General features: G+C 35.9%; 2 protein-coding genes and 1 long non-coding RNA gene across 6 annotated transcripts; 1 reads left to right on the top strand and 2 right to left on the bottom strand.

The window, feature by feature from the left end:
- Positions 1–59: 59 nt before the first annotated feature.
- Positions 60–11,576, bottom strand: si:dkey-24p1.1 (uncharacterized protein LOC556718 homolog). 2 transcript variants are annotated; one of them, XM_018699813.2, is made up of 17 exons: positions 11,354–11,574; positions 10,442–10,514; positions 9,897–10,322; positions 8,868–9,152; positions 7,994–8,242; positions 7,487–7,753; positions 7,064–7,363; positions 5,939–6,205; positions 4,952–5,227; positions 3,866–4,132; positions 3,610–3,691; positions 3,446–3,509; positions 3,190–3,329; positions 2,927–2,981; positions 1,985–2,079; positions 1,838–1,901; positions 60–1,406 (listed from the first exon to the last, which is right to left on the bottom strand). In XM_018699813.2, the coding sequence occupies exons 2-17, from the start codon at positions 10,494–10,496 to the stop codon at positions 1,185–1,187; spliced, it is 3,114 nt and encodes a 1,037-aa protein (XP_018555329.1). In that variant the 5' UTR covers positions 10,497–10,514; positions 11,354–11,574; the 3' UTR covers positions 60–1,184. The 2 variants fall into 2 exon arrangements, with proteins under 2 accessions (XP_018555329.1, XP_018555332.1); XM_018699816.2 differs by lacking the exon at positions 7,487–7,753 and having other exon boundaries at positions 11,354–11,576.
- Positions 11,577–11,906: 330 nt separating this feature from the next.
- On the bottom strand, positions 11,907–13,043 carry irgq2 (immunity-related GTPase family, q2). Its single transcript, XM_018699836.2, has one exon. It carries the CDS (start codon positions 13,041–13,043, stop codon positions 11,907–11,909), a length of 1,137 nt encoding a protein of 378 aa, XP_018555352.1.
- A 25-nt stretch (positions 13,044–13,068) lies between these two features.
- Positions 13,069–23,012, top strand: LOC127143304 (uncharacterized). Of its 3 annotated transcripts, XR_007814595.1 has the most exons (10): positions 13,069–15,587; positions 15,837–15,966; positions 16,056–16,165; positions 18,891–18,955; positions 19,326–19,386; positions 19,796–19,828; positions 20,268–20,332; positions 20,703–20,763; positions 21,183–21,215; positions 21,846–23,012. It is a non-coding gene; the product is annotated as an uncharacterized LOC127143304 (long non-coding RNA). The 3 variants fall into 3 exon arrangements; XR_007814593.1 differs by having other exon boundaries at positions 15,837–16,165; XR_007814594.1 differs by lacking the exons at positions 15,837–15,966; positions 16,056–16,165.
- Positions 23,013–26,344: the final 3,332 nt, after the last annotated feature.

Raw genomic sequence — 26,344 nt, 5'->3', positions numbered from 1 at the left:
CTTTATGTTAATTTATTTAAAATCTTTGTGCAGAGTGAAAAAAGAACGTAGACATACTGTGATATTTGTCACACTTTTTTTATTGATAACTGATAATACTTGTTTTTTGTTAAAGTACAAAAATATATCTGTGCTCATTTATATAAACAAAAAAGTTAAATTTCCTGCACTTACTTCGGCAGGCATACAGGAGCTGAAGTCAAAGCAGGTTATGAAACTCAGCATTTTGCATATAGTACATTGTTTCTACACATATACTTCAGAAAAAAGATTCATTACAGACATATTATTTTGTGCTGGTGCGTGTTCACAAACTTCACAGTACTGTCAATAAACTTTAAAGTACATTTCTCCCAACACATGTTCTTTTATAATGTAAGAGTTTGAACAGCAGTATGTTTGACTCACATTTACATTTCAGTTTTTGGATTAGGTTTGCAACATTTGAAAGCAGAAATGCACTAAAAGTGATATTTGAGGAATGAAAAAAACCCACAGCCCTATAACAAGATTTGATCTATCATTTTGCAAATACACTAAGCTCTTATGAATGGATTATAAACGAGATGTTATTTACACTATTGTTACAGTAATTTTACATTCATAACACTACCATTTTAAGTTGCAAAAGCTGGACATTTACACCATTTCTCCTTTACATTTAACTATTTCAACTGTTTAATCATTACTTTTAGCTAACAATTTCAGTTGTATATCCATTCATTTTAACTATTTCAAACATTTATCCATTACCTTATTTCAGGTATATATCCATTACTCCTAATGTTTTATTTCAACCATCTGTCCATTATGTGTAGCCCACTATTTCAGTTCCTCTGCTTGCTTGCTAACTAGTTTACTAACTTTCTAAATTGCAGCACGCAGTGTTGATGTGTTGCAGCAGACTGCAGCTGGTTAGTAGCTTGTGTTATTGTTAATTTATGATTAGTATCATTCCAATTTGCACTGTTAATACATCCTGATAGGGAACAAATGAAAGGAAAAGAAACCATGTGTGTTGGTAACGCGGCAACTTAAGCACACATACCCCTGCGTGGGAATCAGAGTTCGAGAATAAAACCCTTATCTACAATACTGAACCTGATGATTAATTATTAACATAATTGAGGATATGCCAGGCACAAGGTGGCTGTATGTATGAAGCAGGATAAGAACATCCTAAGTCAGACTTTGACGGCAGAGTACTGAATCTCATCGTCATCAGAGGTGCTGGAGTCAGTGTCTTCTCTCTGATGTCCTGGCTTTGCCGTGAAGGTCACCTGTGAATAGTTGAGTGCCACCTCATCTTCACTGGTGTCTGAGTCTGTGTCTGTATCATCGTCTAATGGATTTGGAGGCTTGGTTGCATGTGTTATCCTGACATTTTCATAGTCCTGCAGCTCATTCTAGGATGATATAACAGAGATAGTTATTAGATTCTTACTGTCACAGTATCTTCATGTGATGCACAGCAAAATTCATACAAAATACACATTTGATTCTTGTGAGGACTTGAAAACATTTTCCTTGATTTAATCATTTTTTTCTGTTCCACAAAATGAATTTCTAAACAAGAAACATCTTCTGTGTAACAGTATTATGGGCACACAGATGTACTACACAGGGATGTTAATTGCAGTTAATTACACACACATACTAGATTTGATTAAAAAAAGGAGTTCTACTGTAATAATTTATTACAGCCACAAACAATGCAGACAACACACTTTAAGATCATCTGCTAACAAAACCTATACACTAAATAAAATGTTTTATAGACTGATATAATGTTATAAACTGAGCTTGACACATGAAAAGAAAGGTCATGGTTTCTGACCGTTTTAAGTGGCTTTGACACCTTTGCGTACACAGCGTCCTCCTCTGTTTTCACATGTTTGTTCCTAGAAAAACAAATATCATTATAAAATGCAGTGTAATTATACCTCTCTTGTTCTTGTATTATATGTGAAACCTAAATTCTCACTTTGGCTGATTCCAAAAGTGCAGAGAGGCGTAGTTGAGAGAATCCTCCTGTGTGTGACCACCTTGCGGTCTTGTCGGTTTTTGCGCAGCGGGGGCCTGAGCAGATGCAGACAGGAGACATCGGTGAATACACAGCAACAAGTCAATCGGTTCATTCATGCTTTAAAATGGACGCTGTAGGAGTTCTGTTAATTCATGGCTCCATAATACTGAATGACTAGTGTACTGACAGACAGCTATTGACAGGATGAATAGTGAGGACAGATCCACAGTATACACACAGGGCAAAGCAACAGCTTGATCATTGAGAGACACATCTGCCTGTCTAAAGTAGAGCTACACAAGTACTAGTTTTAGAAGACGAAGGCTGCAGATGTTTGCATAGGAGCTTTACATATCACATATATTTTGGATGTGTTGATTTGAAACTGTAAAAAGCTCCAGAGGTCCTGAAAGATGATGTTGGTGGTGATGATTTTTTAAATTTTATATGCTCAGGTTATTGTCTGGTTTTAAATCTTGTGCACTTAATATAAAATAATAGCTTTTACAGTTTTACAGTTGTACAGTTTACAGAGGTTTAAAAATCCTGCAACTCAGCAGCATCTTTCATTCAGCCCTCTCCGCCCACATCTTTCATACTCATGTTTCCAGTGCATTTTTTTTTGTATAAATCTGAAGTTTCCAAGCCCAAGCTGAGACAACCCTGAGAACATTTTCTCAGACTTTCTTTAAAATGCTCCCTACAGAAGCACAGAAGAATTTCCATGACTGAACTTGTGTGAAATTGGTTGAATGACCCTTTGATAAAATAATAAATACCAATAAAGTTGTACTTCTTAAATAGTGATTTTTGGGAAAGCTTTCCATATACAATTGCTTTTGTTTTTTATTTTCTTAACAAAGGTGTTATGGAACTTATGTTCAGATTTGCATGACTCACCTGTCCAGGAGGCAGAGCCACAGTGTAGTAAACAGTGCTGATGTTGGACGCAGGTCTGTGGAACAACAATGGTTATAGGAATAAAAACATGACTGACCATCATAAAAGACAGGGCGGACTCTTACTGTGCCATTCATGTCTGAAGGATTTTAAATGGATGCTTTGACTCCAGTGTGTGCAGCAGCCCAACTGACTCTGTCCTACAGAGTGTCCCTTGTCTCTGAGTGGGGACAATGTGTGTGTGTGTGTGGCTGCAGTCTTACGTGCTGTCTGGATGAGACTGGCGTCGTTGGGCCTTTGGATGGCAGGGCTGTTCTGGCAAGAGGTCGTCTCTGCTCCTGGAGGGCTCAGCCAAGATGGTCTCATTCATCAGATTCTGCCTCGTGGTGCCATTCCACCAACCCTGAATTGGTTCACACACACAAACATATAGACACGCACACAGAGAATAAGATATGTCATTTTTGTCTAGATGTTTTCAGTAAAGAAGTGGAAAAGTTTGCACAAATGAGTCATCACCTCAAAACCAAACATGGGTTGTGTGTTCATAGTTGCTTGATGAATTGATTTTTTCCTCCTGCATCTGAAAACATAAAGGGACATGACAGTGGTTACACATGCCAGTTACACATGTCATTTTGGATTTTTTTCTTAATCAAAAGCATTTCTTATTTATACTTTACCTGTAAGCTAAGACAATTGCGAAAATAATGAGCAGGATAATAAGACAGAGAAAGAAGAGCTTCAGGGCATTGATTAAGTCTCCTGTGATAAAAGAGACAGAGCATCAGTATATGGACACTGAGTTTTATTGCTGTGATTTTGTCATGGGGAAAATGCTTTTCGGTAAGTCTGATATTACAAAACTGCCAACATGTCTCTGTATGTAAACAATACACAAAACACACACACAGACATATGACCTTGAAATTCACTCACGGTTAAATAGATCGACTGAGTCAGACGACTTTTCACCTATTTCATTATTTGCGATGCAGTAATAGACCCCCGGTTGATCTGAGTACACTGTGTAGTTCTGAGACAGAGACACACGCTTATCCTCGTGCTTGTCCTTCATCCTCTGGTACCATGAATAATTTCTCACTTCGGGATAGCTGTGACTGATGCAGTGCAGCATCACAGACCTCCTACCATTGCGCTCCTCCTTCTCTTCTGCTATCATGATGTTTGTGTGTTTTGGAGCATCTAGGGAGGGAAAGTCAGGAGAAAAGGAAACAGGACAAAATTATTTTCTCAGTATCTCAGTTTTTTTTAAAGACACTAAAAGCAACAAACCCACAACTTTTCACTCATGCCATAAGAACAGCTGAAAACTGCCATATAAATTTTAAAAAATCTAAAATTCCACATCAGATTGGTTTTAAGTGTATCTTTCTCTTTTTTCTCTGCAATTTAAAAAGTAGACCCCTGTAATAAAAGGTGTTGCAGTCATTGTTTTTTTTTTTTATCTTGAAGGATTTAAAGGCAGAAATCTGAACAAAAATTATTGTCTACATCACCTTTCAGAGTACCCTATCGAGTTGTTTTTAAATGCACACAACATGTAATTTCAAGCACACTCCTGCTATAATGCAGGATACTTCAGTTCTTTACGGTTGGTTCTCGTGATACACCAGAGAAAGGCAGTGAAAAGAAAATTCGTGAAGAACATGGATCTGAACAGATTTATATTATTCCAAAAATTGATTTCGTATATGATTTTATGATGAACATGTTAATGAGGCCTTGTAGAGACACACAGAGCATTTTAGTGAGAAACGTAAGCATAACTTCATTTAAAAGAAAAAATACACACAAGATATTATTAACAGCAGTCACCTACACAAAGTCAACATTTTAAATATTCCAGTTTGTATCAAATATTGAATGTATTAACACTTAACAGACAGTATGCTTTATATGTACTGGTAATTTTTTTTTTTTGTTTTCATAAGACTGTATATTAGTATCTAGTCCTGCAATAGCCTGATGATCTGTCCAGGGTGTATGCATCATTTCACTTACATTTGACTTTAACCTCAGCTTGCTCTGATTGTCCAGTTCCGATGTCATTACTGGCTTCACAGCGGTACTGTCCGCCGTCAGAGCGACTGACAGACTTTATGGTGAAGACTCTCAGTCCCTGGGTTTTCCGGATGATTTCATCTTTCCCGTCAGTCATCTTCATCCAGGTGGAAGAGGTCACTGATGGGTGGGACTGGGCAATGCACTGCAGTGTCAGCGATGAATTTTCAGTCACAACGAGATCAGGCGAAGCTTGTACTGTCACTTTGGGAATATCTTCATTTACCAAAAAATAGAGTTAAAAAAAAAGAACATTAAACACTTAACATTGTCTGATTATGTCAGTTATCAGTGGCCTCTATAGTTTTCACTATAATGATACCAAACATTTAATACCTGGATCATAATAATTGCATAAGATACATTTTTATTTAATCCGTGGGGGGCAATTCAAGGTAAGCCTTTGTCCATGTAACAAGTAAATGTCCTGAATTCATTATCTTAGCTAAGCAGTCCAATAGTATATTTCAGGATAATGGACTTTAGTTTTCAAGAATAAAGTATTTTCAGGTATCAGAATAGCTGCAGGCAGTATTATATTACTGGATCATTGTTACTTAACAATGCATCATATTTTTTATGATGATATATATGGAAATACTCAAGTAAAGAACAAGCACCTCAAAATGGTACTTAAGTACTCTACAGCACTTGATTAAATACACTTAGTTACTTTCTGTCACTAATTTCTCATGTGTATAAGTTGTGGCATCCACTTTATGTAGATTATGATTCAGTCATATCTAATAGTCAACTAAAAAACTGGATGTTATCAAAATGATTTAATTTCACATGGAAACAATAAATGAGGAAGATATGTATTTGCAAATCAAGTTTTTTTCCAAGATAAAATAGCGATAATTTAATGGAAACATTTGGTTTGATACGATCTGTAGCATAGAGACAGTGCACCGCTGAATCACTCACATTTCACCACCAGCATTCTTTCTTGGCTTTTCTGTGAACCTTGGTTGTTCTCTGCATCACAGCTGTAAAGGCCAGCGTCGGCTGAAGTAACATTAAAGGTGTGGCGCAGAGTCTTTGGAGTTAATACTAAAGGCTCAGAATTTGATGTGGAAGTCCTAAACAGGGTGAGAACTGATGTTGGGAAACTTTCAACAGTGCAGGTGATGGTGATGGTCTGACCTTCTGTGACCTCAGCAGGCATAGAGAGTGTGGGTTTGGTGGGAGGATCTGTAGAGAGGAAGCAGCTGTGTGTTTGATTTTCAGGAGGATTAATTCATTTTTGAACATGTTTCATTATTTTCAACAGCCATTTGTGAACAGGAAGTTAACGAAAGCTTAAACACAGAGGGGTTTCAAATTTGAGGAAATCTTGATTGTTTTCTGGCAGAGAGTTAGATGAAAAGATTAACACCACACTCATCTGTCTGTTAAGTAAAATACAAGTACCTCAAAGTGATGCAGCAACCAGAAGAAGATTAGCTTATCTTCACACAGACTGGGAACAGACGGACACAGAACAGACAGACACACAGAAACACGATCAACTGGTCCATCTCTTAAGATCACTAATCGACACATATCTGGTTTGTGTATTCTGTATAGCAGCCTAAGTGTAAAACTGCCATTTAATGGTTATGTGCTGCACTATTTCTTGGCTGGGGACAATCCCTGGTTTTCTGGTAACTGCTTGCTGTAAAAGTGCAAATTGTTATTTTTACACCCCAGTTTTTGTATGGCTTAAACAAGATACAGTGTATTAACTGCAGTTAATTACAACTGTATCAACTGTATTAAAGTGAGCTTTAGAATTGCCTAATAGGTGAAATTATTTATCATATCACTGAGCGAGGTTTCCAGCTTTCCAGTCTTTTGCTAAGCTAAGCTAACTGGCTTCTGGCTCCTGCTTCGTATTTACCATACAAACACAGTTACATCAGTCTTCTTAACTAATGTTATTTATTTATTTATTTTTGATTAATGAGCCAATCAGGTGTAAATGCAGATTTTTATGATATTCAACTTTGTGTTAAAGTTTATAGAAACTTTAACATAATAGAAGATTTTCAACAGAACACAGTTACTTACACAGTACTTGTATGCACACATAGTCACTATTTTCTCCTACATCAATGGAGTTGGTGGCATTGCACATGTAACATGCTTCATCTGCTCTTTGTACTCTCTCCAGAATTAGGCTGTTTTCATGAGACATCTTGGACTTCCACTGAAAAGAGTCAATCTGCTTATTTTCGTTGTAACGGTACCGGTACCAGGAATAAATCGTCGGGGCAGGATTGGCAGAGGTGTCACAGGATAACTTGAGAGGTTTATCAACTTTTACACTAAGTGAGCCACTGGTGGAAATCCTCGCCTTCCTCGGTTTATCTGGAAAGAAGATAACTTTTATTATGCTTTCAATGCAATATAACCTGTACAGCATCTGTACTGTTTTTTTCTGTACCATCAAGTCTCTGATCTTCATACAGTTCAAGGAAGTGTGAAACTCACATTGAACTTCGATTTGAAGTGGCTCTGATTTTCCTATACCCGCACTGTTAGTGGCTGCACATGTGTAGACACCACTGTGCTCAGGTCTGACTTCTTGAACAGCATAATATTTCTGCTGCTGACCATCAACAACTCTTTCATTTTTATACCAAGTGTAGGTGTGCGGCTGTGGGTTACTTCTCATCACATTACATGTTAAATTCATTTTATCCCATTCTTTAACTGGAGACATGGGATGAATCAGCTTTATCTCAAGATGAGGCACATCTGAAAGACAAGATTCATTCTTTCAGGTTACTAAAAATATGGCACTGTAGATAAAATACTAAACGCAACATTCTCATTCAGAATTTTACAAAGTTTTTTTTTTTTTTTTTTTTAACGAATACAGAACTACAAACTAGTACTGAAGGTTTACAAAATATAGTAATTACTGGTGAGTGGGAAAATTAAGTCTGCGGTGAGGAAAATTATATTAATTCAAGTAAAAATGCAGGAAGTACTCACATGTAACATTAATGATGACTGGATTTGATTTATTAATTCCATGTTTGTTCTGAGCTTGACAATAATACTCTCCACTCTGTGAATACTTAATTGATGCGATGCTCCATTCTGCTCCAGTGAACTGTGTATCTTTTCCTTGAAACCAGGAAATGTTGGGGTGTGGATTTCCTTTGGCAGAGCAAGTGAGAGACACTGAATCTCCTTCCTTGACAACTTCAGGGCTCTTAGCCAATACGTCTTTAGGAGAATCTGTGGCAACAAATTCAATACCAGTAAGGGGAAATGACTGATAGGGAAAGAATATCTGGAATCTGTGCAGTATTGAGCAAGAACAGTGCATCCACTAAAGTGCTTGTTTTGGCCACTGACAGGCTCAGACTGTTACTGTATTGTGTTTGACAACACAGAGTAAGATTGTCTTTGTTTTGACCAAACACAGCTATACTTTGCCTATGCCTTTGACAAAATAAATTATTTTACTGAGCAGAACATAGGAGTTGCTGGAATATTGCTGCCTTGATTGGTTATATTATATAAGTGTTATTGTGTGCCTTTTAGTGGTGGAAGAAGTGTTCAGATCCTTAAGTAAAAGTACCACACAATATCACAAACTAACTAACCAATCTAGATAGCAATAGCAATCCTGTGTTCTGCTCAGTAAAGTTACTGTTTCTCCCAAAAATACCAGTTATCCTTTCCCAGCATCACAAAACATTAACTTATATTTGTTTACAGTATTTGTATTAAAAAAGACTTTTCAATCAATTTGAGAGGGCTTTAAACTTGTGTTCTCATTTTTGGTGCAGGTGTCAGTGTTAGATTATATTTAGATGACAGATTAGCTGTTTAGCATAGATGATGTCAGTAAACTTACATTCAACTGTTACACTAATATTCCGAATAAAATATTGGTCCGTATTATCCCTTGTTTGGCATGAAAACACCTTCCCGTCATCGTTCCATGTGGCTGTAAAGCTGGTTGTGACGCTTTTCTTATCATTTTGTTGTTGAGGCGTTTCGGGCTGTGTTGGGGGAACTTGTGTCAAATCTTGAATTTGAGGGTTTGAAGGACATGAACTTAAAGTGGAGCATGTGAGCGTTATTGTGTTAAGCTCAGTCACAGCAGGGGGTTTCTCAAAAGTGAGCAGGCATGGATTATCTGAAAATATGAAAGAAAAACAACATCAGCAGAAATGTCATTAGGAATTCACAGAATAGCTTGTGCTAGCACATACAGTAATACAGTATTACTGTGAATACATGTTTTTAAATTAGCATTAATTTGCTCTTGGCTGGTAAACTATGCAGAGTGGGTATCCCTCTATAAGCAAAAAGGCCATAACCTTTTGTGTCAAAATTAGGAAATGACGGCCATACATCTCAAATATTTCCACCCTCACCCCCAAGAAATGAATCTAAATTAGCCCAGATCATGTTGAGTAATCTTAAAACCTCTGTCTTGGGAAACGTTATGAGATTATTTATCTCGCTATGAACAGGAAACCCACCTAAACGCACTACACGCTATGTAGTGAAATGGCGGTCTTCTTTTTGCTGACATACAGTACTGTGCAAAAGTTTGAGGGCACTTTAGATGTTTAGATTCTTATCCATTACACAATACCATCAGGACGGAGTCTGAATTGGTCAGAAATGCATTCTGCAGCCTGACGAGCCTGAACGATTAATTCTCATAATGCTACATTGCTACATTTCTTTCTTTGAAATATGAAACAATATATTCTTAAATTTATTTCCCTTTAGACATCATATAATTCTTAAAGCAACCAATCTGTTTTTTTCAGCCTCCATGCCAGCTCCTCTTTCAGTGCTTGCATAAATCATTTTATTGCCATGAATTCTTTGAGAATATCTTTTAACATTCTGATTGTCATATACGTACCTTGAACTTTGAGAGTAACATTTTTTTTGGTTACCCACACTACTTCTTTTGTTTTTCCAACAAACCTGAAAGAATACTCTCCACTGTCATTTTTTTTCAGGTTGCAGATTAATATACTGCACTGCACTGTTTGCTTTAATGAGGACGCACGATTCCAATCTGCAGATGAAGATCCGATGTATGTTACTCTGCCTACAAAGTCTGGACTGACAGAACGCATTGAGTTATTTGTGCTGTAAATGACAGTGGCAGCAAAATCTTTTGCAGTCTGATTCCATTTTGCATCCTTCATCCAAAACCAGTATGAACCATCATCAGCAACATTTCTAGTGACTGCACATTTGATTTCAGTGCAGGACCCCTCTTTAACTTCCAGCTCACTGGGTGTTAGTTCAAAGGGAGCGTCTGGAGTATATGTAGAAAAATCTGTGGTAGTGAAAACATAAGTGGAAAAATCAGTCGATATCCCTTACTTAAATGTAAATATTGTAAAAACAAACAAGCAAACAAATGTTGTAGTCAAAGTAGAGTAATAAAATTCCTACTTTTTATGAGGGCCAGAAATACCAACCACCGGACTGTCTGAGCATCCATTCTCATGTAGGACTAATGCCTGAACTGAAACAAAACAAAAATGTCTGTAACTATATATATCATTACAACACAAGAAAGTCTTTTTACTGTAAACTAGCCTTGTTGCCAGATATATTTAAGCTTAAAGTTTTTTTTTTTTCACATAAATCAGCATAATTTTTTTTCTATTCCTCTTTCCTTTTTTTTCTTTTTCTGACAGTTGTTAGAATAGTCTTCACTTTCTTCCTCATTTCAAGATGGTTGTGTGCTTTTGTCGTTAGAGAAATTCTGAAACCTTGAAAACAAAGAAGTTATCTTATTTCACTCAGCTACAGTGGCAGAGTTTTTTCATTTTGGTTTAGAAAAAATTGAAGATTTTAAGATGAAATATTTAGGCTGTGTGGTTTTTTGTTTGTTTTTTTGAAATCCTTGTACTATGCTTGTATTTATTGTGAGACCCTCACTTATTGATACGGCAGTACCCAAAAGAAGCATTTGTTTGGGTTCACTTTTTTTTTCCTTTAATACCTAAAATATGATTCACCAGACTTGCATTTAAAGAAGACCACACATGATCTGTTTAGAGTGCATTTACTTTATTTGGTCATTTATCCCCCCAAAATGTGACCCTAATGTTGTCAAAGGTTAATTCTGTTTTCAGGTTCATATACATTATATACACCAATGTAAGCTTACGGAATCCAGAGAAACTGAAAAACATATTTAGAAATCAAAAACTCAGCTTTCTCAAGATACAGACATCATGCCACCTTGATGACTGAGATGAACCTTTAACAAACAGAGATTACTTTTTCAGCTAAATTACATAGTCAAATGGAGAGGATGTTTTAGACTAAAAGATACAAAAATAAGCTTGTTCCTACCTCAGATGACCCACGTATAGCAGTCTGTAGCACACACCATCAATCACTCCTAGAGTAAAAATAAGTTTTTAAAAAAAGGAAGTTTTCACAGTTGACTTCAGATCTTTAAGAATTTGCATGCCCGATCATGCAAGCCAGAGAGCAGAATATTTCAAAGCTGTACTGACGTAGGTGATAAGAGTTTTTTTTTTTTGTTTGTTTCCCCCTTCAACTCGCCTACTAGAGCACAAGTGCAGTTACATTTCCTCTCACTTCCTCTATTTACTGCTTGTGTTAATAGTGAAAGTAACTGTTCGGGGTATGTGGTGAAGTTTTTTAAACAGGCACAGAGCAGCTTACAGTGATTGACATCTATTTGCAGAACTTATGCTTGCAATAAAAAAATTGTATTTAGAGCGTCTCCTTTAGAACTTTGTGCTCATCAGTGTGAAAAGTAACTTAAAAAATTATGAAGTATTGTACAAATAGTGCACTTCTTGAATCCCAAAATAAAAAAGTGAAGGAGAACCACAAATAAACAGGAAACATCACACAAAGAGAAAAGCATTTGTTTTCACTTCCCATTCCCATGAGCAGCACCCACTATCTTCTCAGCATCGGTCGCCATTTCATCAATGGCGCTGTTTAAAGCTTGCAACATGGCAGTGAAGGAGCGGCTGGCAGAACGGGCATGTCTCGGCATTGCCATCTCCACCAGCTTTGACGAAACCGTGGCCAAGTCCTTTTCTGCTGCCGCCAATCGCCTCTTCACATCCCCTCTGGTGACCTCCACTGACAGTGTACACGTCCGCAGCCCTTTGAGTTTTGCGGGTTCCATGCCTCGCTGTCGGGCCAGTCGCTCAATTGAGTCTTCGTCCAGGCATAGAGATAATTGTGCTTTTGTCAGGATCCGCACCGCTACACTTGAGTCCACCATAGATGCCACCAGGGGAACAGGAATAGCTGACATCCCACCAGACAGGGAGGCAGCTGCCCATACCAGTGCTTTGAATGCCTCCTTTTTCTGGGTGACCAAGGTTGAGTTCAGAGTCGGTAGTGCCAAGAGAAGGGCGTGGGCTCGGATTTCTGGAAGGTCTTTGCTCATGTCCTCCAACAGACTGGGGAAGTCAGACTTCTCCAGGGTGGAGGGCCTGACCAGATAGACTTTGGGCTGTGTCACACCCTGTGATGACAGTATCTCCAGACTGGCTTTCCTCTTCTCTTCCAGGCTCTTTTCTTTATCTCCCACTGGAGCTAAGAGAATAAAGTACACTGTTTGTTGCTGCAGTGAACGGGCTTCTAAGAACACCTCCACACTGTTGGGATGGGGTGTATGAGTGAATGTCATAAAGACAGCATTGTAGCGGGGAAATTTAAATCTATTCATGTATCCTTCAGGTTCAAATGGGGAGGTGTCTGGCACAGGCGGCAGATCCCACAGGCGGAAGTCAGGGTGTTTGGGGTTAGGATAGCCTGCCACCTCCACTGAAGCAGAGGATGAAGATGGAGCTGCTCCCTCATCCCCAGGTCCGAGGCCACGGAGGGAGTTAATGAAGGAGTCTTTTTCATCCCCACGGATTCCCACCACAGCTAAGTTGATCCTACTGATCAGGAGATCTTCCACTGCATCCCTGACATCTGATAACTTATTGCTCTCCATGGATTCTTTGAGGGTCTCAAGGAGGTTGAGGCCTCTGAAAACATCAGCCATTTCTGTGGAAAGATAAACACTGCACTTATTTGAAAGGTCATGACAGGTCCATTAGTATAGAACAGACCCACTGAAACATTCAATAATAATTCAATGTGGCAGCCTTGCAATAGCAATGACATAACATATAGCTAGAGGAAACCTGAACTTTCTCAAAAAGATTAATAATATTTTTTTACAGAAAACATGTCCAACCAGCACTGGTGTGCACTGGTGGAAAGTAACTAGGTAGATTTACTTTTTTACTACTACTTTTTTTTTTTTTTTTTTGGATACTTGCAAATTACACTTCTATTCAAATACATTTCATAGGGAAATATTGTACAGTATACTTGCCACTAGTTACTTTACAGATTTTGATTTAGCATTAAAAAATATATAGTTTATAAAATGAAAAAAGAAAAAAGAAAAGAAAATGTAACCAGTGGTTAACATCAGTTTAGTCTCACAGTATCTAGTTGTTTATTGCTTGTTCAACTAAAGACACTTAAACTTCTCAGATGTTTTCATTTGTTGTTCAAGGCCTGAAGGGTTAAAATGATCCTTTGTTTGAGAAAAAGAAAAGAAAAAAGCAAACATTAGACAACGACAGATTTGTAGAAGAACTTTTTCTCTCTGCAATTAATCATCTCAGACCCACTCAGATTTATTTGGTTATTCTTTAGGAGACTACTTGACCTCAAAACTATCCGACTATAGCTCCCCTTGTCACAGACAATATTTTACTGTAGAATGAGTACTTTTACTTTAATACTTGACTTTTACTTAAGAATCTGAATGCTGGACTCAGTTGTAATGAGTATTTTTTTTCACAGTCTTATTAGTCTGTTTTGGTTACCCTTCAACATAATTTTGCACGCGCTCACCTAGACGTCTGGAGTGGAAGCAGTCCTCTGGTTGAAATATTTGTTCCCAGTTGTCAGTTGCTGATTCTTCTTCAGCTCTGCAGCACTGACAGCATCAGGTTGATCTATTTAAGGTGTTCGTCTAGCTAGTGGAACATTCTAATCCTTTCAGCTCAGCCTTAATCCAAAAATCACTTTAAGCTCATACATGCACACTCTGTGTATATGTAACGCTACAGGCTTTCATGTATAAGCCTACAAGCATGTATATATATTACAAGAACCTAAACAAAAATATTCAGTTATACATTTTGCTTTTTGAATGAAGCATTAGTCATAGACAGATCATTTGCCAGTGGTTCCAACCAATACCTCTCAGTATAATGCTATGCAGTTTAACGGGTAAACACAAACTGCAGCCTCCAAAATGATGAAGTTGCAATCAATTGGTCCATAATGATGAATATGATATCTGAATAAAAGAAACTAAGTGTTAAACAAATAGTTTTAATGTAATAGGGGTGACAGTTGTGTTGGGTAATGTTGATGTGCACCTGCAGGGTTTTTTGTTTGTTTGTTTGTTTGTTTGTTTGGATGTGGGTAGATCTTTCTCTTTCAATGTTGACAAACAGACAATATAATTAGCAATAAAACAGTTTCATTTTCTTTTCATTTACTATGAAAGTTGTTCTGAATTTCTGAGTTTCACTGCAAGAAACTTATTATCAAAATAGAGGAAGAAAGTAATATTAATAAAGCTGAGGGAGGTATGTATACTGTATGTGGGAACCTCATGAACCGAGCTGCTGCATCTTGGTTTCACCTCTTTCAAGGGGAACGAAGTATGCCAACCATCTGACACCTGCTTGGTGTTTCAGATGTTATTGTAGGCCCACATCCTCTCACACTACGATTTCCCTTTCTGTTTGACAGCAGAAGACGAATTATAAGAAGAAGAGTTATAATTTATATTTTTTTCTAAAATATAATTTCAAATGCAAAGTAAGGGGACTTGACTTCAAAATTTAAAGTGCACATCTTTAACTGCTGTGGTTCTCTAATAATATATTATTTTATTTATGCTATTAAATAAATGCAATAGAAAAAAGGGAAACAACAACACTTTCATTGTTTCAGATTTTCACAACTGTAACCAACTGTGACAGCTGGGTACTGGGATTCCCTGTTGTCACTGTGGGGTTTCTAGGCAACCAGCACACAGAAATGCCCCAGTAACTACCCTAAAACCACAACCTGTCATTTTTAGAGTTCTGTTTATGTACAGAGTGACCAGATGATGTTAATTAGGGAGCCTCCTAAAATTGATACTGCACTGTAGCTTAAGACATGAACATGTGTTCTCACATAGGTCACAAGGTCACAAGGAGTTATGCGGAGTATGTATGTAAGGTGCATGTATGGTAAACAACTCATTGCAAACCAAAGTTTCCAAAGCATGTTATTTATATATATGTAAGGGTTTTTTCCTTTCCTTTTTTGTAGTAGTCTATCAAAGTAATCAAAAGTAATTTCAAGCTGTGTAAAAATTCTGAACAACTACATGTTTTTATCTCCAATCAGGGGGAACATATTGCTAAAAAATAAATCAGAACTGTTTTATAATACATTTACTCTTAATGTTTTTACAGCTTGCCACAGGGTTGTCGAACAAAGGGGATTAGAAAACTACCATAAAAGGGTGAGTAGTTACCTTTTCCTTCTACTTTGTTTATGATGAGGCTCACTTTTATTTCTCCATTCTTATTGCTGGTGTTGCTGTAGTATTTTACAGATAGGACGATGGTGCTATTGACTGTGTGGTTTGACATAGTCACACACAGTTAGAGTAAGGTGCTTTGCTGCACAGATGCACTGATTTGTTATTTATTTATTTGTATATTGATTGCCTTAACTGTATACACTGGCACTTTTCATTCTTCACATTTAGTCAACCACGGCTGAATCGGCCAATCCGAACCGGGGGTAGGCGGAGCACAATCAACCGACCAATCAGCGTTTTGCCTGGCGACGTTGGTCAGCGTGTGTCGTCATTGGCTGCGACGAACTCAGAGCAGAGGGTAGCAGAGCAGAGACTCCGGAAAACACATTCGAAAAGCTGAAAATATAGAGTAAAATCAATATTTGCTTTGTCGCTGTTGTTTGTCAGCCATATGAGAAACTTCGTTACTGAAGAAGTCTGGATGTTAAAACAAACTTGGGAGTTGTTTTTGTCGAACCCGAGTGAGGCTGGACGCTGAACTCACCCGTGGCAAGAAGGTAAGGCTAGCGAGCTAACTAGTTAGCGGCGAGCGTTAGCTTTAGCAATAGTGTTAGCATTAGCATTGTTTTTAATTACATGTTTTTGCTTTATTTTCATCGTTAGTCGATTTCATCGGGCGGTTAAAGGTGTGTTTGTGTTTCTGTGATTAAAGCGTTCCCAACTCCCAGTAGTCTGTTTACAACTCTTTGCTGTACTTTGCGGACATGTTGCGTCTCTGTGTACTGCCCTGATAATTTTAAGGCTGTTTGTGGCGGTTTAGCATCTCGTTGTGGTAGTTTTGAATCTCTCGAAGCTGTGTAGCCCAGGTCGTCGACTGGTTATCTCTTCACAGGAAGACGTACATTATCATGATTAATGACAATGATATTTATATTAACATTGTTGCTTTGCTAGCTAATAACAACTAACCAGTGATATTTGACGAATGTGTGATGCACTTTATGCTTTGGGAGTGGTTGTCTGTTGAGCTGGCTCTATGTATATACACTTATTTCGTGGGAATGAATTAATCAGAAATCAACAAATAGAGTGGTGCAGTGATGACATATTTTTAAAAGCCAAACCGGAAGTTAGCATCACCCTAGTTTCAAGGCAATGGGATTTTTCCGTTGTTTTCTGGATTATTGCAGACAGTGTCGATCAACAAACATTTATGATACTTAAATGTTTTGTTCAGCAAGATAATCTTCACACACTTTGATGTTTTCTGAAGCCAAGATACAGTCGTCAGAAGTAAAAAGCTAATGATAGTCTGTAAACGAACTACACCGCGGTCGCGTGACGTCGACGTCAACACCACTTCTAACTTGTAATTTGATTTGACTCAGACCTCCTGTAAGCATTTCTTAGAGTTAAAGTTAGTTTGAAAGAATGTGAGTATACACAACTATGCTGTAAAGGTGGACTGGTGAGTAGATCGATTTTTGTACGCGGCGTTATGACGTCCTCAGTCTCTGTAGTCTCATTTATGCAGCCCTGCTTTTTGAGAAATAGAATAAGACATGAATGTGCTTGTGTTAACCACATACCTTATTTTAGGCATTTAAACATAAAACCCGTTCAAAAAATCCTTTGACTTTTATACGAGTGAACCGGAAGTGCTATCAGACTAACTTATTTACGTGTTTTAGGACTCATTCCCGCATCACTCCATTTTATATCATACTTACGAAATGGCGAGCGCTCAATGACGTAAAGCGTGGCCACAATATGTATTTTGTCCTCAGATGACCACTCTGGGACCTCCTCTCATCACGTTTTGTCTTTGTGTTTTTGTGTCTCTATAGTTTTGACGTTCCTGGTTATTTTTTGTTTCCTTGTTATAGTTTACTATCTCGGTGTCGTCGTTCTGCGTCTCAGTTTTTGTCTCTTTATTGACGTTATGTGTTTGTCTGTAATGTTCTGTCCAGTGGTCAGTTTTTGTCCATTTCTGGGATCTTGGCAGGTCTGGTTGAGATAAAAAGTGGTGTTTTTGGTTAATAAAAATGCCTGTCTTTGTATGAATTCCATTCATAATGTCTATAATTCTAATAACATTCTGGGCTTCTCAGTGACTAAACCAATTACTTTAGCAGATGTACTTTGATGTGGACGTATGCACTGTTTACACTGCAGCAGCTGTTCGTGGTGTCCCAGTACACTGTTCTTGATCTATACTGCACTGATTCCAAAGACTTTTGTCCCTAGCAGTTATTTACACCTAAAACAATCACGCTGATTAAAAAATAACAGTTATCCCTTTAAACATAAAAACATATATTATGCAAAGATTTGGTTTTACTTCCTCTGTTTCATTCACAGGGTGTTTGTTCAAGTGAATTGGCTCGACCCTCACATTAACATTTAGCACGACTCCGACATGCCTAAGCAGACACCTTTCAAGGAGTGCTGTCATGCTGACTACTTGTAATAAATTTCATTTATTAGATCATAACATTTGTGCTTTATTGTCGTTTAAATGTAGGCTGTTATGGCTATTTAAAGCACATGACTGCACATGCGTGGAATGGATCAGGCATCCATCCATCCATTATCTATACCGCCTATCGATTAAGGGTCGCCTGATTGAGGAGCATTTGTAGTAAATAAAGGCTGAAAACTAGATTTTAACTTGGTGCCCTTCCACAATGTGTGAGGTGAGAGTACTGATAGAAATCATTACATTAAAGCTAAAAACTTTTTTTCTGAGGTTAATAAAGTCTTCTTGTAATAAAATAATTTATTCACGTCAAAAGAATGATTGTCAAGGTTTTTGGTGTTAAGTTTTCAGTTACATGTTCTCCTTTGCTGCTAGTGTTGGTGGCAAAATGTTTTTATTACTTAAACCTTGTTGAATTTAAAGCTATTGTCATCACACACACTTATAAGTGTATATATATATGCATACACTATTTCCCAAACTTTGAACCAAAGTATAAATAACAATATCATTAAAATCCTACTTTTATAAATCTACTAATTGAAAGTGTTCATAATGCAATTCAAAATAATGTACACAGTGATGAGTGCATAGTTGATAGGACACTGAGACAATTACTGATTTTTAAAAATTTGTTGGTCCCAGCTTCTTCTTTTTGAAACATCCCTCTAATCTTAAGAAAATGTTCTGGTTCAGCTATAATGTAGAATATTGATGTATGTTTTGGGGTTAAATTGTTAATGAGAAATAGGTTATAGTGTGTTGATAATTTTCCTCTGTATATTTCTCTTTGTTTCCCCCAGTTGTCGCTATTTTGTGCATTAGTCCAGAGACCAGACCAGAGCAGAGAGGCCTCCAGATAATTCAGGTAAAAGCATCACATCAGCTGTCCACCAGAGAGCACTGACGTTAGTATTTAGATAGTCAGCAACATCTGCAGGTCGTAAAGGCTTTAATTAACTTTCATTAATATATATGACTTTCAAAGTATTAACCTTAATCTGTAACTCTTAAAAACTCTTCTGCCTGTAATGTTTGTCAGTTATGTGACTGTCTGTGGTGGAAGAAATGTCGTAGTATAAACAGTACCACAGAGTAGGAATACTGTTACAAGTCAAAATCCTGCATTCAGAAATTTACAATGAACATGTTTATTATGCTCTTCACAGTAAATACTCAAGACAATTTAGAAATTTAAGATTGATTTCCTCTGTATATTTCTCTTTTATTTCTTCCAGGTGTCATCACTTTATCCATGATACTAGAGACCAGACCAGACCAGACCAGAGAGGCCTCCAGGTAATACAGAAACAGCATTACATCAGCTATACACCAGAGATTACTGACATTAGCACTTAGACATTAAATTGGATGTATGTTCATGTTAAATAATAGATCTTATTATTTGTCAAAAATGTGGTGAAAGTGTCATAGTATAGTATGCCATCAGAAATTTGGTAAAATGTCATTGTAGTAAGTAGTCAAAAATGTGCTAAAAAGATTTGTAATATTGTTTTCAGTTGATGTTTGAATTCCTCCTTTTCTTTAAATAATATGATTTCTCCAAAATGTAAGGACTAAAACAACCGTTTCTAGAATAAGTATTGGAAAGATAATGACCAGTTATGTTTTGTTGAAAGTAATCATTTTTAAGTAATTTAATCTATTCTGGATTTGAAATAAACATTTTGTGTTTTTGTCTTTTCAGGTGAATTCACAGAAACCACTGGATCCAGTGAAGGTAGGAAATTTTTTTTATTTATTCTGTTTGCACTTATTACTTAAACCTTGTTGAATTTAAAGCTATTGTCATCACACACACTTATAAGTGTATATATATATGCACTATGTACTCAAACTTTGAACCAAAGTATAAATAACAATACCATTAAAATCCTACTTTTATAAATCTACTAATTGAAAGTGTTCATAATGCAATTCAAAATAATGTACACAATGATGAGTGCATAGTTGATAGGACACTGAGACAATTACTGATTTTTAAAAATTTGTTGGTCCCAGCTTCTTCTTTTTGAAACATCCCTCTAATCTTAAGAAAATGTTCTGGTTCAGCTATAATGTAGAATATTGATGTATGTTTTGGGGTTAAATTGTTAATGAGAAATAGGTTATAGTGTGTTGATAATTTTCCTCTGTATATTTCTCTTTGTTTCCCCCAGTTGTCGCTATTTTGTGCATTAGTCCAGAGACCAGACCAGAGCAGAGAGGCCTCCAGATAATTCAGGTAAAAGCATCACATCAGCTGTCCACCAGAGAGCACTGACGTTAGTATTTAGATAGTCAGCAACATCTGCAGGTCGTAAAGGCTTTAATTAACTTTCATTAATATATATGACTTTCAAAGTATTAACCTTAATCTGTAACTCTTAAAAACTCTTCTGCCTGTAATGTTTGTCAGTTATGTGACTGTCTGTGGTGGAAGAAATGTCGTAGTATAAACAGTACCACAGAGTAGGAATACTGTTACAAGTCAAAATCCTGCATTCAGAAATTTACAATGAACATGTTTATTATGCTCTTCACAGTAAATACTCAAGACAATTTAGAAATTTAAGATTGATTTCCTCTGTATATTTCTCTTTTATTTCTTCCAGGTGTCATCACTTTATCCATGATACTAGAGACCAGACCAGACCAGACCAGAGAGGCCTCCAGGTAATACAGAAACAGCATTACATCAGCTATAAACCAGAGATTACTGACATTAGCACTTAGACATTAAATTGGATGTATGTTCATGTTAAATAATAGATCTTATTATTTGTCAAAAATGTGGTGAAAGTGTCATAGTATAGTATGCCATCAGAAATTTGGTAAAATGTCATTCTAGTAAGTAGTCAAAAATGCGCTAAAAAGATAGAAAAAGATTTGTAATATTGTTTTCAGTTGATGTTTGAATTCCTCCTTTTCTTTAAATAATATGATTTCTCCAAAATGTAAGGACTAAAACAACCGTTTCTAGAATAAGTATTGGAAAGATAATGACCAGTTATGTTTTGTTGAAAGTAATCATTTTTAAGTAATTTAATCTATTCTGGATTTGAAATAAACATTTTGTGTTTTTGTCTATTCAGGTGAATTCACAGAAACCACTGGATCCAGTGAAGGTAGGAAATTTTTTTTATTTATTCTGTTTGCACTTATAAACTGTCCTTATTCCTTTTTTAGAACAAATTTGAATTATTGCAATCAGTAATGTTTTAGTAGGAGTGCTGCCACTACTGTTCTAAATTAAGCAAAACGTCTTAAACTTCTTTTGTAAACTATTTACATGTCTACAAAATATCAGTCACAATGGTGACCGTATTTGTGTCCTATAACATAAAATAGTATGTTTAGAATAGAAAATAACTATTAATAATTTAATATCAATGATGGAATTTTAACTTAAACTACTATTTTTCTGTCATATGGTTTTATGTTTCTCCTAATTCTATTTATATTATAATAGTTTGTTTATATTAAGTTTCAGAACTGTTTTGTTTCCTGATCTGCTTTAAGCTTCAGATAGGGATACAAACATGGTCACAACTGTAATTTGTAAATATAGAGAGGTTTAGAGAAGTAGTTAATTACAAAGTTTTGTTCAATATAGAACATAGTAGTAGCACTCCTACTAAAACATTACTGATTATGATGATTCAAATCTGTTCTAAAAGGAAATAAGGACAGTTTAGAACTGGAGCAGTCGATTTATTGATCAGGTTCAGTGATTAACATGTGTTCTGTCTCTGCAGGAGGAGGAGGAGAGGACAGCAGAAGATGAAGTTCTGGACCTGAAGTGGATGAAAGAAAATAAACAGAGTTGTGAAGTTGTTAATTTTAGGGCGACGCGCTCTATTTTCCATCCCAAACTCTCCCTTTCCTTCCCCTCCCCTCCACTAGGAGGCACTTTTTATCCTCTCATTTCTAGTACAGTGTAATGTAGATGTTCCCAACTAGTTATGTTAGCTTGGCCTGTTTAGATACACAGGACTGTGGCTCTCATTGGTGACTGTAAATCTTCAACCAGTCATACTTTTCTTGGCAAAGATATAATTCTTGAACCACCTGAGACACTGGTTTGTGGATTTAGTATATTTTACTCTACATCTTTTGACACTTTGAACTTCAGTACCCAGAAACCCTCTGTGCTTGATCATTTAAACAGTTGCTGATGTTTCTTACTTCTGAGTTTTCAACCAGCAAATCAAAGAGAAAAGACAGACATGTGTCAGTGTTAATTTATTTCTTTTCAAACTAAACTAACACTGACCTGTAAATTCTTTGTGTCTGTCTCCTATTTCTGATTTGCTGGTTAAAGTTTAAGTTCTGTGATGAAAGATCATGAACAACAACTTTCAAATCATCAAAATAAAAGCATGAAGGGTATTTAAGTTTAAAAACTGTCAAAAGATGGAAAAGTAAAAGATACTAACTCCTCAAAGAAATCGGCATCTTGGTCTAAAACTTTGGCTCAAGAATTATATCTTGAGGAAAATCACGACTGTTTAAACATGTTGAACATTTCAGTCAATGAGAGGCACAGTCCTTTATATCTAAACAAGGCAAGCTCACATATCTAGTTGTGAGCATGACAACTACATTACACTGTATTAGAAATGAGTAAGTGAAACAAAGCGCCTCCTAGTGCTTAAATGTCTGTCATTACCTTTGCCGTGGTTGGTTTGTTATTGTCTGGAACAAAAATCATTAAAAGTTTCTAACTACACTATATTACATTATTATTGTTACTACAAGCATTTGAGAATCATTAAAATTCTGCACAGGACTATCAGTGTAGTAATCTAAAATATAATTCAATACATTTAAAAAATGTACTTGTGAAAAACTACTAAATTGTCAAACTGCAGCTGAGGTAATGACAGAGGCAGACTGACACAAAATAAACAGATTCTGACCTTCTGTAAATCTTCGTTTGTTTCTTCACTCTGCTGGTCAAAGTTAAGAGTCCTGTGACAAAAAAATAGAAACAAACGTTTAAACCATCACAATTAAAGCTGTTAGTACTTGAGGACTATTACTTTAAATGACAGAATAAAACTAAGGGCCTCGTAGTGATCAAATTAACTACTACTAATCACAAAAAAATTACATTATGTATAATTTGAAAACGAACAATGGCAATTTAATATGAGCAGAAATGTGCTAAAAATGTCATAATATAGTATGGCGTCAAAAAATGGCATAGTATAGTAAGGCATGAAAAATGGTCAAAAATCTCATAGTATAGTAAGGTGTCAAAAACAGTCAAAAAATGGCACATTCAAGTGAGTCATCAAAAATATGCTAAAAATGTCATAATATAGTATGGTGTCAAAAACAGTCAAAAAATGGCACATTCAAGTGAGTCATCAAAAATGTGCTAAAAACGTCATAATATAGTATGGCGTCAAAAAATGGCATAGTATAGTAAGGCATGAAAAATGGTCAAAAATCTCATAGTATAGCATGGGGTCAAAAAATGTCATAGTATAGTAAGGTGTCAAAAACAGTCAAAAAATGGCACATTCAAGTGAGTCATCAAAAATGTGTTAAAAATGGCACAGTATAGTATGGTGTCAAAAACAGTCAAAAAATGGCACATTCAAGTGAGTCATCAAAAATGTGCTAAAAATGTCATAATATAGTATGGTGTCAAAAAATGGCATAGTATAGTAAGGCATGAAAAATAGTCAAAAATCTCATAGTATAGCATGGGGTCAAAAAATGGCACATTCAAGTGAGTCATCAAAAATGTGTTAAAAATGTCACCGTATAGTATGGTGTCAAAAAATGGCATAGTATAGTAAGGCATGAAAAATGGTCAAAAATCTCATAGTATAGTATGGTGTCAAAAACAGTCAAAAAATGGCACATTCAAGTGAGTCATCAAAAATGTGCTAAAAATGTCATAATATAGTATGGCGTCAAAAAATGGCATAGAAAAGTAAGGCATGAAAAATGGTCAAAAATCTCATAGTATAGCATGGGGTCAAAAAATGTCATAGTATAGTAAGGTGTCAAAAACAGTCAAAAAATGGCACATTCAAGTGAGTCATCAAAAATGTGTTAAAAATGTCACAGTATAGTATGGTGTCAAAAACAGTCAAAAAATGGCACATTCAAGTGAGTCATCAAAAATGTGTTAAAAATGTCACAGTATAGTATGGTGTCAAAAAATGTCATAGTATAGTATGGTGTCAAAAACAGTCAAAAAATGATATATTCAAGTGAGTCATCAAAAATGTGCTAAAAATGTCACAATATAGTATGGCGTCAATAGTAAGGTGTCAAAACCGGTCAAAAAATGATATATTCAAGTGAGTCATCAAAAATGTGTTAAAAATGTCACAGTATAGTATGGTGTCAAAAACAGTCAAAAAATGGCACATTCAAGTGAGTCATCAAAAATGTGCTAAAAATGTCATAATATAGTATGGCGTCAAAAAATGTCATAGTATAGTAAGGTGTCAAAAACAGTCAAAAAATGGCACATTCAAGTGAGTCATCAAAAATGTGTTAAAAATGTCACAGTATAGTATGGTGTCAAAAACAGTCAAAAAATGGCACATTCAAGTGAGTCATCAAAAATATGCTAAAAATGTCATAATATAGTATGGCGTCAAAAAATGGCATAGTATAGTAAGGTGTCAAAAACAGTCAAAAAATGGCACATTCAAGTGAGTCATCAAAAATGTGTTAAAAATGTCACAGTATAGTATGGTGTCAAAAACAGTCAAAAAATGGCACATTCAAGTGAGTCATCAAAAATGTGCTAAAAATGTCATAATATAGTATGGCGTCAAAAAATGGCATAGTATAGTAAGGCATGAAAAATGGTCAAAAATGTCATAGTATAGCATGGGGTCAAAAAATGTCATAGTATAGTAAGGTGTCAAAAACAGTCAAAAAATGGCACATTCAAGTGAGTCATCAAAAATGTGCTAAAAATGTCATAATATAGTATGGCGTCAAAAAATGTCATAGTATAGTAAGGTGTCAAAACCGGTCAAAAAATGATATATTCAAGTGAGTCATCAAAAATGTGCTAAAAATGTCATAATATAGTATGGTGTCAAAAATACTCAAAAAATGTCACATTAAAGTGCGTCATCAAAAATGTGCTAAAAATGTCATAATATAGTATGGTGTCAAAAAATGGCATAGTATAGTAAGGCATGAAAAATGGTCAAAAATCTCATAGTATAGCATGGGGTCAAAAACAGTCAAAAAATGGCACATTCAAGTGAGTCATCAAAAATGTGTTAAAAATGTCATAGTATAGTATGGTGTCAAAAACAGTCAAAAAATGGCACATTCAAGTGAGTCATCAAAAATGTGTTAAAAATGTCACAGTATAGTATGGTGTCAAAAACAGTCAAAAAATGGCACATTCAAGTGAGTCATCAAAAATGTGTTAAAAATGTCACAGTATAGTATGGTGTCAAAAAATGGCATAGTATAGTAAGGCATGAAAAATGGTCAAAAATCTCATAGTATAACATGGGGTCAAAAACAGTCAAAAAATGGCACATTCAAGTGAGTCATCAAAAATATGCTAAAAATGTCATAATATAGTATGTCGTCAAAAAATGGCATAGTATAGTAAGGCATGAAAAATGGTCAAAAATCTCAGTATAGCATGGGGTCAAAAAATTTCATAGTATAGTAAGGTGTCAAAAACAGTCAAAAAATGGCACATTCAAGTGAGTCATCAAAAATGTGCTAAAAATGTCACAGTATAGTATGGTGTCAAAAACAGTCAAAAAATGGCACATTCAAGTGAGTCATCAAAAATGTGCTAAAAACGTCATAATATAGTATGGCGTCAAAAAATGGCATAGTATAGTAAGGCATGAAAAATGGTCAAAAATCTCATAGTATAGCATGGGGTCAAAAAATGTCATAGTATAGTAAGGTGTCAAAAACAGTCAAAAAATGGCACATTCAAGTGAGTCATCAAAAATGTGTTAAAAATGGCACAGTATAGTATGGTGTCAAAAACAGTCAAAAAATGGCACATTCAAGTGAGTCATCAAAAATGTGCTAAAAATGTCATAATATAGTATGGTGTCAAAAAATGACATAGTATAGTAAGGCATGAAAAATAGTCAAAAATCTCATAGTATAGCATGGGGTCAAAAAATGGCACATTCAAGTGAGTCATCAAAAATGTGTTAAAAATGTCACAGTATAGTATGGTGTCAAAAACAGTCAAAAAATGGCACATTCAAGTGAGTCATCAAAAATGTGC

Source organism: Lates calcarifer, linkage group LG15 (genome assembly GCF_001640805.2).
Source record: "Lates calcarifer isolate ASB-BC8 linkage group LG15, TLL_Latcal_v3, whole genome shotgun sequence".
Classification (NCBI taxonomy): domain Eukaryota; kingdom Metazoa; phylum Chordata; class Actinopteri; family Centropomidae; genus Lates; species Lates calcarifer.
This window is presented reverse-complemented; position numbering and strand designations above follow the sequence as displayed.